The sequence below is a fragment of the Microcebus murinus genome, chromosome 5 (assembly GCF_040939455.1).
Source record: "Microcebus murinus isolate Inina chromosome 5, M.murinus_Inina_mat1.0, whole genome shotgun sequence".
NCBI lineage: Eukaryota > Metazoa > Chordata > Mammalia > Primates > Cheirogaleidae > Microcebus > Microcebus murinus.
The window spans coordinates 91,879,241-91,892,377 of NC_134108.1; the positions used below are offsets into that span (position 1 = coordinate 91,879,241).

The window sequence follows — 13,137 nt, forward strand, 5'->3', positions numbered from 1 at the left end:
GAAGGTAAAAATGGCCAGCCTAAACTTGAATCTGGCAAATTATATCTCCTCAATTTGTAATCTATGCTTTCAGTTTACATTCAATAAATATTTCTTAAATATCCACTAGCTGATGCAGGGCAAAGTTTGAATTTAGAAAAGAAAATGGCATTTCTATACTTAAGTTTTCCAGAGCTAATCCTATTTACAAGCAGTGCTTCTTACTACAATTTAAATTCTGTGTTTGAAGGTGAGGATAGCAGCAATACAGTCTGCCTTTTCAGAAAATATTTTCTACCACTATCCTACCCCCTATTGCTGATGCCTAAAATGCCACCACAGGCACCAATAATAAAGACCCAGGATGTTTCAAAATGAACAATGTTAGGTGCCTTGAGAATTGGGGATTTAGACTCATTCACCTCACTTTAAGTGCAGGTAAATGAAAGAACCTCCGATTATATAAACAATAAGATGAGGAAACCCTAAGGAAGAGCCTTCCTACCACCGTGGTCAACTTCTTCTGGAAGCATCCATGAGAGCATCACTCTAAAGGTGTGCTTCCTGCTCCTCAATGACCATGTCTGCACTACCGGAGTCAGAATACCAGCCCTCAGTTGAAAGCCCAAGCCCAGCCCTGATCCAATCCATGGAAGATCACCCAGACACCTCCCTTACATCCGGAGTACTGGCAGAGCACAGCCTATAATGGTTTTGATAATGGAATGATTGGATGTGGGGATAAAACTAACTGTCAAAGACTGGCTATAGACCATGGCCTGGCAAAACAGATGGGAGAGTTAGCTACTGAGAAAACTTCCCTGGACAACACCCTTCCTGGGACCCCTCTCCACCCTGATTTATCTGCTTGTGTTTCTAGCACCCCAAAATGCATATTTATTCCATTATATTATAATATTTTGCTAGCCCTATCCTCCTGCTAAGTCTTTTAGAGGAGAGATTTTATATTATTTCTCCTTTTATTTTCAACACTTAATGCCAATCCAGCAGAGAAGAGGTGTCCAGCAAACATTTGTTGACTTGAATTGAAATATTTAATTGAAGATTACAATAAGATTCAGAGGACATTTAAAAAAACCACAATTTTTAGTTCCTCATCTATGGTTCCAGTCCTAGACAAGCCTAGATGATTTAGAGACCCTCTTCTCCCTCATCCAACATTCAAGCATACCCTGAGGGCATTTTTAACACAGTAAGTTTCTGAAGTGATCTTCCTTCATGCTGTGAACTTGCAAGATTTGAATTCCTGACCTTGATTTCCTGGTTGTTGGGTTTTTTTTTTTTTCCTTTGAAGAATCTCTTGTAAATTAAACTACACAACCCGGGCATTCAAGTGCAAATACTCCCCTAGTAGTAAAAGCAACATTTTTTTTAAATCATTGACACCTGAGTGTGAATCATTACTAAGAGCAATTCAGAGAGGCTAGCTGAGAAGCAAAGAGACTAGGACACAGAACTGGTTAGTATAGGGGCAGAAGTGACGGGTGGGAGAATCTTAGGAAGTCAAGAATGCCCAGAAAGCTACTAGAACTTTGTGAAGGGGATAAAGTAAAAGACAATGAGATAAAAAGAAAAAGGAGAAAAAAACAAAACAAGAAAACAAGAAGGGCACATAAGTCTAATTTCAACTGTTTTATCATTTTGTATAGTGGCTCTGATGATTGGTGAATGTCTGTTACTCTACCTACAAAATATACAGAGAAATCTTATCTTCATCTCCACTGCCATAAGCTGACCAGAGGCACCATCAGCACTCACCTAAATTGTTGCAATAGCCTTCTAAACTCTTTCAACCTCCTCTTTCACCCTCTTAAGGTCTATTCTTAACACAGCAGTAGGGTAGATAATACTGACTCATCTATTCAAAATGCTCCAATGGTTTCCTGTATTACTCAAAGAAAAATATCAAAGACTAAAGAGTGAACTTCAGGATTCCACAGGATCCAGCTCCCAGCTACGTTACCCTCTCAGAACCTCAAGGCCTTGTCACTCATTCTACTGTCACAACACTGGCCCCAAATCTGTTCTTTGTACCCATCAAGCATTCTCTGGACTCAGGATTTTTTTATCACTATACCGTTCTAAGGAGCATCAGCTCCTTGGATGTCAGTTTCTCAAAGAAACCTATCCTAAGCACCCAACATAAACTTGTATCACTGTAGCTTCTTTATTCTCCTTACATGGCTATTCTTTTATACCGCTTACAAACTTCTAACACACAAGATAAATTACTTATTTTGGAGGAGTTATTGTTGATTGTTTTTCTTCCCTAGTAGAATATCGACTTTCTTTGATAGGCATTTCTGGATGTTTTATTTGTTGCAATATCCTCACAGCTTTGAAAAGCACATATTAGGTAGTCATCACATATTTATTGAATGGATAATTTATCTGAACCCAGTTTAACTATTTTAGCTACTAGAGACACATTGCATGTTGCTTATTTCCCAAATTACATGTGGTTCTGCAGAAATGGAGAAAATCACATACAGACTGCTGCCACCAAGTTTTTAGTGTGATATACCTGGAGATGTTTTGATGCCTTAAAAGATTGAGAGTTTTACAAATAAAACACCAGATATAAATGTTCATGAGATATCAAAAGGCTCCCAGCTCATTCCCTAAACAAGCTATGCATTTGAATAGCCTTAAGACCAGGCCTGCCCCACCATTGAAGGCCTTCATAGCTGGAAGAGATTATCAGACCATCTTCAGTGAGCAACAGACGAGATGAGGTTTTGATGTATAGTCACCCCAATTTTTATATGGAAGACCATGATAACTCACTAGGAGAAAAACTTAAACTCATTTATAAATAAAGGCAAAATAAAGGCAAACTAGAAATCAAAACAATCCCAAGGGTGAATTTTGTGATATCCGGTGTTACCCAAAGGAAAAAGAAGTTTCAGACAATATAAATGATCAAAAAGTAGCCCGAGAAACATTCAGAGTGATGCCTATCCAGTCTAGGGCACTGATTATAATGTGAAATAATACTTTAAAAAGTACATCTGAAATTAACATGTCATGTCAATTATATCATACTAATGCAAACAGATTCAGAACTGTAAGATTCCATGAAAAAGAAACATCAAACATGCTTTGTATCTGAATTTAGCTCAGCATACTCTAGCTGATCCATTTTATTTTCATATCAAAGGACAGTAGGACCCAGACTTTGAACTAATATCCTTCAGCCATTTGCGTTTTAATTTGATGGCTTTCTGTGTTCTAAGACCCCTAACCTTTTGGGATCTGGAGTGAATGAAGCTGACCTAAATCTGAAGCTCTTTGACTTCAAAAAGAGCCCTGTGCTCAGATTAACATCACACTGAAAGGAGCAAGACAAGAAACAACCCATGAAAGCATATAAATTCTTTGATATCACAAAGCTTTTGTCTATTGCCTCCTACCATTGTATAAAATAATCTTACCAATTTAAACATTAGTCAAATGTCAAAAGAAATTGGGATAAGATTTATCTATTCCAGCATAAATTTTAATGAATTTTATACTCAAGTTAAATTTCTGAAAATAATAGTTTGTAATAAAAAAATTTTTACCTAGAGAGATAATATAGCAAAATGTGAGAAAAATATGAAAAAGAACAGCATGTCTCAAAGAGCAATTATTTTAGCAGAAGTTGTAACAAATCTTACCCATGATAAGAAGCTTTTTTATCTGTTCAAAAGCATAGATTAATATTTTTACTGGTAGGTAAAATATAATCATTCTTCTTATTTTCCTGTTCATAAAATTTGTCATACATTTCTATAAGCGTGAATTTTCTTAACTTGGAAATAAAACAAAGCAAAAAGAAAAAAAAAAGTAAATGCTGAAAAGCGTTCATTATTGGGAGAAGGAAGAGAGCCAAGGAAAAATAGGTCTTCAATAAATAGGCCTTTAATTTATCAAAAGCCCTTGAGAGCTCACCCTTTTTCAACTCTCTGACTATATCCAAAACAGACAAAACATAAACAAAACACAGTGAACCACAAACAGAAACACTTTGAAGAAGCTTCTGCAGTAAAATCACTTTTCACAAAGGTAATTAACAATTTAAGAGTATGGCAGCATGGTTTAAGAAATGACAGTTAATAAATTTAGAAAACAGTAATGATTAGATTGCCAGGTTCTTTTTTAATGCACCACAAACAAATTTTATAATCACACCACATATGTGTTGAAAAGATAATAACCATGTCATTTTACATCAAATAAATAAAAATTTTAAATTTAGAATCCTAGAAAAAATTAAATATTATTTACCTCATTTGCTTTGAAAGTTTAAAATACAAGCACTAAATAACCTCTAGTACCTTTGAAAATGACCCAAATATTATATAAATTGAACATTCTGGTCATTATTCCAAAATAATAATTTTCTTCATGAGAATTATAAAGTCAGGCTAAATTAGTAATTAATATGAGTTATTACTTTGTAGCAATAAATCATAGTAATAAATAGCATGGCTTCAAGAATCAACAGACTTAAATTAATACAAATGTCAGCTCTATACCAGATATGTGACCTGGACAAGCTATTTACTGAACTATGGTTTCTTGACATGAAAAATAAGGATAATAATATTACCAGTCTCATATGGTTATCAAAATTAACTGACATAATCCATCTTAATTAATTATTCAACTATTTTGTATAACTACTAGCATAGTTCTTGACTCACACAAAGCATTTGATACCATTACTATTATTATTATTCGATTATGAGACCAATCTTCTCATGTCTCCACATATATTCTTCTGAGTTCATCTTCTATATATTTGGTTAGGTTGTTTTCCATTTCTGAAATGCCAACTCTACTCCTATTCATTAGGTGAAATCCTAAACAGTTCCAACAGGCCTGATATTTTTGATAACTTCCTATGCTAACCATATCCCATAAATAATATTCCTATTATATTGAACTCAGTCAATAATTATCCTATTTATAATCTGATTTACACAATGTTAATCTTGCCTCATACTTGTTTTCTAGCTGTATTTAGATGTCATAATTCTATACAGCCTCTCTGCATCATGTATATGCATATTTTTTCTGCTGAATAAAATTGAATTTTTTAGAAAAACAAAGAAATACCTCTTAGTTCTCTTTAGAAAAACCACACACACTCCAAAGAAAGCTAGTACAGTGATGGGTATATAGTAGGTGTTCAATGCATGCTCTCCAAGTTCAATAGTATAGCAACATCCTTAACCATCATGAGGGCCACTTCAACACTTCAACCTTACATTCGTTGTATAAGTGACAGAGTTAAAACACTCTTTATGGTATTTGGAAGCTCCCAAACTATATTATTTCAATAATTGAATTGAAAATCCCTACCCCTCCTATTACAGGCACTTTCATAATTTTATTTTATTTCTATAATAGCTATCAAATTCTGGGTGTATAAATTCACATTCTGAATTATTTGAGAATAGTTGGTAAGCTGGAATGCCCTACAGCAGAGTTGCCTACCACCAGGAGAATTGAACAATGGCGTTATTCTTTCAAATCCTTTCTGGTAGTAAAAGAAGTGCTGTTTTCACATCCTTACTCAGTGGGTTGCTTCAGAACATATAAAACCAATATTTCTCTTCTCTTAAACCTATTTCCTTATATGCAGCTTGTCCATCCTTTCTGGATCTCATAATTGCTAAGTATTTAGTGTTTATAATAAATCAAATAATTTTCACATATAAGGAAAATTTCTATTCCTTTTTGTCCTATATGTATATAGCTAAAGTCATATTGATTTAGCTTATGGTATGAGGAGTAATAAAGAAATCAACCTGGTGGGGGAGGAAATTAATAATAATGATAAATGAATCTGAGTAAGAGAAATAGAAAGTTTTCGATCTGGCTTGGCCATATTATAGGGCTAGATCTAAAATAATATTCCATTTTATACTAATCCTGCCTACTATTCTGTCAATACAGAAAATGTTGATGGATAATAGGGTCCCTGTTATTAAGTAATCAGAAATGTATCATATTCCCAAATCTCAACCAGCTGTTTCTGATTCTGTAATTAGGACCAATGGCGTAGCTCATATTGTGTTTGGGGGAAAAAAATGCCCTTGCGGCCATAGACATAAGAAGTTACCTTAGGAGAACTACTTGTAAAATCAGAGGATTTGACTGAAACATGTGATTTTAGACAGATTATAATGCATCTCCACATTCAAATATAACAAATCCTAATCTCCTCCCCCTTGCACTTTCTCTACCTCCCTGTAGGAGCAGAATGAACATTATAATTATTGATTTTTCCCATGGGAGGGAAAAAAAGATTCTTTCCCATTCCAAAGTAAGCATGCACCATGCAACGTGCAAAAAATACCTTGGGTTTCTTATTTTCAGGGCCTGTTGACATGGACAATGCACAAGGTGAAATCAGCTCCTCAGTTCTTGTTAGAGATATGGGAAGTGATGGGGTTGACACAGGCGACCTGTGGTCGGATATGGTGCTTTCAGATCTCCCAAGTCTTGAAGGCAAGGTGCCACTGCCACAACGTGGGTGCGGGGCTGGGGGGCTGAGCTGGAGCGCCTGGCCGGGCAGGTTAGCACAAGGGACAGAGGAGGCCCCCACGTCGGCAAGAGAGGCAGAGCGAGCGCTGGAGAGAGGGAGTGAAGGAAGAGCTGGAGGATCCAGCTGCTGGCCAGACAGTTGGGATGAGGCTCTTTGGGACCTGTTTATCAGGTTCGAAAGAGCTGGGGAAGGATGGTGGAAACATTTCTCTGCAGGGGAGAGCGTGGCTCTTTGATTACTAGGAGGAGATAAAGAAGGTAATGCAGGGGAGGTTAAGAAGGAGAGGTGTGTATAAATATTTCTAGGCTTTTCTGGACCCCTGAGGTCACCATCCTGTTTGCCCCTCCAAGAAGAGAGAGGAGAAGAGCTCGGTGGGACAGGAGGAAGACCTGTCGAACTTGAACTTGACATGTCGGTTTGCAGCAGGGAGAGCATGGTTTTGCTCTTCCAAGTGGGGGGTGGCGTTTTCTCTACATTCAAAGAAACCAGACTGCTACCCACACGTTTTGCAGGGGAGCGGGAGGGCACCTGAGAAATGGGAGCAGACTGGGCAGGTAAAGGTACGTGAAAGGATTGCCGAGTCAGCTCAGCATCCTGGTGGTCCCCTAGATCTGGGGACCCGGCTCTCAGGGAGGAGCTTGAGAGAGACTTTTTAGGCGTGGGCGGTGGGGTTTGCTTTGGCTTTTGATCGAGTGTGAGCGTGGACGAGGCCAGGGAGTTGAGAGAGAAGGTGGGACAGGACGCGGGGGAAAAGGGTCTCTGGTGAGAGGGCTTTGACTTGAGAATGGCCGTGAGGAGGGAGAGCCGAGAGGGCACTGGGGATTTTACCCCTGACTTGGAAAGATTTCCGCTCGATGACATTTGGCTACAGACGGTGGAAGAGGAGCCGTGGAAAGAGCAGGTGAACGGCTTCGGACTCGGAGACAGGGAGTGCGTGACAATGCGGACCGGTATGTACAAGGCCGGACTCGACCTCGGGGGTGCACAGGTGGACGGCGGAGGAGGAGAGGTTCTCGGGCTTTCTCCGCGACTAAGGACAGGCGAGGCGACAGCTGTCTTCTGCAGAGCTTCGGGTGTCAGTGCAGGTTTCCGATGGGCTGCGCTCGGACTGAACAGATGAGAACCTGGTAGCTGAGCGGAATGGGGAAACGGTAACGTCGAGGAGGCGCCCTTCGGTGCAGAGAAGGGTGCAGAGTGGGCGGTAGTTTGAAAATACGTAGCTGATTCTTCCACCACCGCCCCACTGGCGTGCAGCCTCCTCGTGTGGAACTCCTCTAGGACAGAGGCCCCGTCGAGGTTAGCTGGGTCGAGTGGTGCGCTCGGATTAGTTGGAGAAACAAAGGAGAAAGCATGTGGTTTACAGGCAAGCTGCTCAGAGGTAGTGGGAGAAGAAGTTAACTAGAGGAAAGAGAAATAGACAGATTGAAATAGGGCATTATTTGCGAAACTACCCAAATATTCTCCTCACTTGTGTGATCATGCAAACAGCCCCTCTCCTAGTTTGCACGAAGGGAGACATCTTTAAACCTCCATAAAAACGCAGGAAATTCTGTTTTGCTAATAAGGCATTGCTTTAAGTTTGAAATGAGATATAAATAAGCTGTGAAGTAGTATATCCTCTACCTTATGTATTCCTCGGAATGAAAATCGATGTAAAATTGTTTTGCGTGTTTCCATTTGGAAAATAATTCATTGACAACGTCTGAAATAGTTATCTGAATTTTGAATGGTGTGATTTGAAAAGATTTTAAATCACCATCAGTATAAATTCCAAAATTCACTTTGGAAAATGAAATGGATTTTCTTTCATCATATAATAATAATGACTATAATCCTTTAAAAAAAATTAACACACGTGAACCTGATAAAGTGCCCAGAAATCAAAAGATGAAGCACCCAACCCAACATCAACACAGAATGATAAATTAGGAGAGTAAAAGCAAAGTCCAAAATAGAGAGGAAGGTTTAGTTTATTTTCACTAATTACACTACTTGCCAGAATGAACACTTAACATGAACATTTAATGAGCATTTAACAGACGTTTTGGATTATGCTGAAAGAAACAGGCTTTCTTTCATATCAAAAGAAGCCAGAGCACTTTACAAATGCAATCCACCTGAAACAACACAACCCACCAATCTCACACCAAATAAAGAGGGAATAAACAATATGTCATTTTACAAGAGAAGCTAGAGAGAGTCTGTGAAATAGCTGGGTATGTGTATTCTTGTGCCATTCTAAAAATCATCCAGTACTTTCAGATAAGTATTGAAGTCATAAATGATTCCAAAGCCTTTTAAACAGAGGCGTCCCTTCAAAAGTATTGGTTTGATTCTCTTAGTATAGAAGAGAAAGGATAAATATGCATCTCTAATAAAGAATTTAGGGAGTATCAGTCACTGAAAATATTAGCCTGGTGCAAAAGTAATTGCAGTTTTAGCATTGTTGAAAACTTGCCATTTGATATTGGAATACATTCTTAAATGTTGTTATGTTATATATCATTTTAATGCTCATTTCTCACTTTATGGTTTTGTTTTGTTTGCTAATGACACATTACTCGCTGTTTATTTTGGACTATGGAAATGATGTTAGACAAAAAACAAATTGTGAGTGATTTTCTTATTCTAGTTGAAAATGGGTTGTAAAGCAGTGGAGACAACCTCAGCAATGTATTTGGCCCAGGAGCTGCTACTGAATGTACAGTGCAGTGGTGGTTCAAGAAGTTTTGCAAAGGAGACGAGAGCCTTGAAGATGAGGAGCACAGTGGCCGGCCATCGGAAGTGGACAATGACCAATTGAGACCAATCATCAAAGGGGATTCTCTCACAACTACGTGAGAAGTTGCCCAAGAACTCAATGCACCAATCGGCATTTGAATCAAATTGGAAAGGTGAAAAAGCTCAATAAGTCAGTACCTGATGATCTGACCAAACATCAGAAAAATCTTTGTTTTGAAGTTCCATCTTCTCCTCTTGTACGCATCAACAACAAACCATTTCTCAATCGGATTGTGACGTGTGGTGAAAGGTGGATTTTATGCGACAACTGACGACCAGTGACGGCCAGCTCAGTGGTTGGACTGAGAAGAAGCTCCAAAGCACTTCCCAATGCCAAACTTGCACCAAAAACAGATCACGGTCACTGTTTGGTGGTCTGCTGCCAGTCTGATCCACTACAGCTTTCTGAATCCTGGCGAAACCATTGCATCTGAGAAGTATGCTCAGCAAATCAATGAGATGCACCGAAAACTGCAACACCTGCAGCTGGCATTGGTCAACAGAAAGGGCCCAATTCTCCACCACAACGCCCGACTGCACATCACACAACCAACACTTCAAAAGTTTAATGAATTGGGCTACAAAGTTTTGCCTCATCCACCATATTCATCTGACCTCTCACCAACCCACTACCACCTCTTCAAGCATCTCGATAACTTTTTGCAGGGAAAGGCTTCCACAACCAGCAGGAAGCAGAAAATGCTTTCCAAGAGTTCATCGGATCCCAAAGAACAGATTTTTATGCTACAGGAATAAACAAACTTATTTCTCACTGGCAAAAATGTGTTGACTGTAATGGTTCCTATTTTGATTAATAAAGATGTGTTTGAGCCTAGTTATAATGATTTAAAATTCACAGTCTGAAACTGCAATTACTTTTGCACTAAACCAATATATAACAAACTCATTAATTTATCTTGATTATCCACCAAATTATCAGTATTTTAAGGCCATAGACTTGTAAATTTGAGACGTTTTATCCAACTTTCTCAAGATTATGGCTTCTAATTACCAAACATTCTACCACATTAAGTAATATTTTACCTACTATAAATAACAAAGAATTCTATTGTACTTCTTAATACAATTTACAAGTTGATTGTTGAAGAACTTCTAAGACAGAAAAGTCTAAAAATGTTTATATTAATCTATGTATAATTTTTATTATATTTTCCTATTCAATATAATAAGTATTTTCAATATGTCTAACTTCCAAATACAACATGATGCCATCCTAATTTATACAAATATTAATATGTGGTACCATATTTTTACAAAATTGTCATGAGTGAAGGGCTCATGTTTTAATAAAAAATTCAGTTGAGTTCCTCTCAACTGAAAAAATGAGTTCCTCTTATTCACAAGTTTAAAAAGAAGGGATAAAGATACGAATAATTTTATGCAGAAAGAAGGAATGAGCAACTGTTGAATTCTCAATCAATAGCTCACAATCATTCCTTAATTTTACCTGTTCCCTATTAATGCCTTACAGTGATGCCAAACTTTTCTATTGATGTCTACAAGTTAGTTCCATCCCTTCTTCTTCTCTCACTAATAACCTTTTATGTTGTTCTCTAAGTTTGTTACTAATGTTCTAATTCCTTCTGTCTCAATACTGTTCTCTATCTTCTCCACCATTTACTTCTTACCTCATCTTTATGGATTCCTGTGCCTCAAACATCTCTCTAGAAGTACCCGTGACTATGTTCTCCAGACCCCAGAACTCTTCTGGTTCCTTGAGACACCTCCCCACACACTTCCCCCAGAGTCATTCTCAAAGCTCTCTTCTCCTGGAAAGACTATCCTCAACTCTGGAATACATTCACAATAATCTCAGGAACAGAACATGCTTGCAATGCAATGCTCTCTTTACTTAGATGATCCTAATCATAAATCCACCCTCAAATCCTGCATAATAGAAACCATCAGTTATTTAAACAGTTAATCTCTATTGTAGAGCTGCCTTGTAATTTCAGTAAACTTAATATTAACTGCTCCTTCATATATTCAATTTTCCCTAGTATGTCTAAGATATCTCAGAGCATCTGAATAAAAGCTGAAATGATTGATATTGCTACCTGATATTTTAAATAGTTGCTGAGGTTTTGACAGCACCAGATGTTGGTGCCATATAGTGCTCTTCCTCCTGAATCTGTGCAGCTGTGCAAGGCAGTAACCCTAGATTTCCCATTATCCTCAAATACCAGTCATTACATCATTTTCAGCTTGGCCTCCTAAACTTACCAAGTGATTGGTCCACTTCTCTCTGATGAATATTCAATGCTACAGGGCAGATTCTCAGCCCTTCTTTCCTGAATAAATTAAATAAATAATCTTTTCTGGTATCCCTACTTCTAGTTCTATCGCCAGATTGACCTATTAGCAGATTGAACGTTTAATCTGATCACCTATACTGACAATTTTATCAGTGCTTTCTTTGTGTCTACCATGAACTAATGATATTTCCTTCATGACAGAGCCCCTCTGTTGCTACCCAGTCTCAGCTCTCTAATCTTCTATTTTTCATTTGAGGTTTTAGTAATACTTGGTTCAATCTCAACTTTCTTGCCAGCATTGTCAACATTCTATCTATCTTGGTCTCTTGCCAATCTTCTTTGTAAATACTAATTTTTAAATCAACCCCAGAAACTGCCATTATGTTCCTAGACCTAATCTACTTAAAGTTATAAGAAAAAATTGGCACCACCTTGTCAATTGGCAGCATCATTGCACTTGATTTATAAACTGTGTCCCATACAAGGGCACCGGTTGAGAGTAGGGCTGAATTCCCTTACATTTGTATACAGAGCAGGAACCTTTCTCAGTTCACATATGGGCTGGGTGAGGCACTTGGATTGGTGAAAGCACAAGTCCAGTGTCTGTAGTCTCAGTTGGGCCCTGTGCCTCTCAGCTTTTTTGTTGGTTATTTTGTTTCTTTCTTTTCTTTTGTTTGGTCCTTTGCTTCCTCCCCTGTTCTGCTCAACAGCTCTTCTAAAAAGTTAACATTCTCCACAAACCCTTAACCCACCACCACCCCCATTATACTCAACAGATGACCTAGATCTCTTTACTCCAGAAAAAAAATTGAGGTTACCAGGAAATCAAATTTTTCTAGATTCACCTTCATTCCCTTTCCTTCAATCTAAGTAAAAATGATGACCTGTGCTTTCTAAAAGGTGAATTCCCCCTGAATTCAGTAGTTCTTGCCTTCTTAGTGATCTCATTTCACCAGTTATCCTCCATACCCTCTATATTCATCCTTGTTATTTTTTACTAGCTCCCTCATCCTTACATACACATAAAACAGAAATTTTCTAAGTGTCTTTAAAAATATAAAAATAAATATCATTGTGGCAGACAGTGAAAATACCCATAATTCTCTATTATTTCCATAATAACAGCAAAGTCCTTTCCCCACCCTTCTATTAGGGGTGGCCAAATGACTTGTTTTGGACAATGGGACACTGGCAAATGCAACACAAGAAGCAGTTACATCCACATATAATAGTAACATTCTTGGGGTGTCAGGCAGGTGGGAGTGGGGAAGAGGGGATAGGTATATTCACACCTAATGGGTCCGGTGCTCACCGTCTAGGGGATGGACGTGCTTAAAGCTCTGACTCAGGTGGGACAAAGGCAATATATGTAACCTAAACATTTGTACCCCCATAATATGCTGAAAAAATAATTAATTAAAAAAAAAGAAGCAGTGAATTGAAAAGCACTTGTGAATTGGGTCTTACTGGCTTGCCGGGTATTGAACATTGCTATAATGTGAATGAGACCAGGCTAGTCTACTGGAGGAAGTAAAACCACAA

General features: G+C 38.1%; 1 protein-coding gene across 11 annotated transcripts in view; it reads right to left on the reverse strand.

Annotated features, from left to right (window-relative positions):
* The window catches only part of MLIP (muscular LMNA interacting protein), a 242,094-nt gene that overhangs the window by 113,009 nt on the left and 115,948 nt on the right, over positions 1-13,137 (reverse strand). For 9 of the 11 annotated variants that reach the window (XM_012780772.3, XM_012780771.3, XM_012780769.3 and 6 more), the window contains one exon: positions 6,350-7,936. The exons of the other annotated variants lie outside the window; for them this stretch is intronic. In XM_012780772.3, the coding sequence (XP_012636226.2) occupies positions 6,350-7,936 (1,587 nt within the window). The remainder of the gene's footprint in view (positions 1-6,349; positions 7,937-13,137) is intronic. 11 annotated transcript variants of the gene reach the window in all.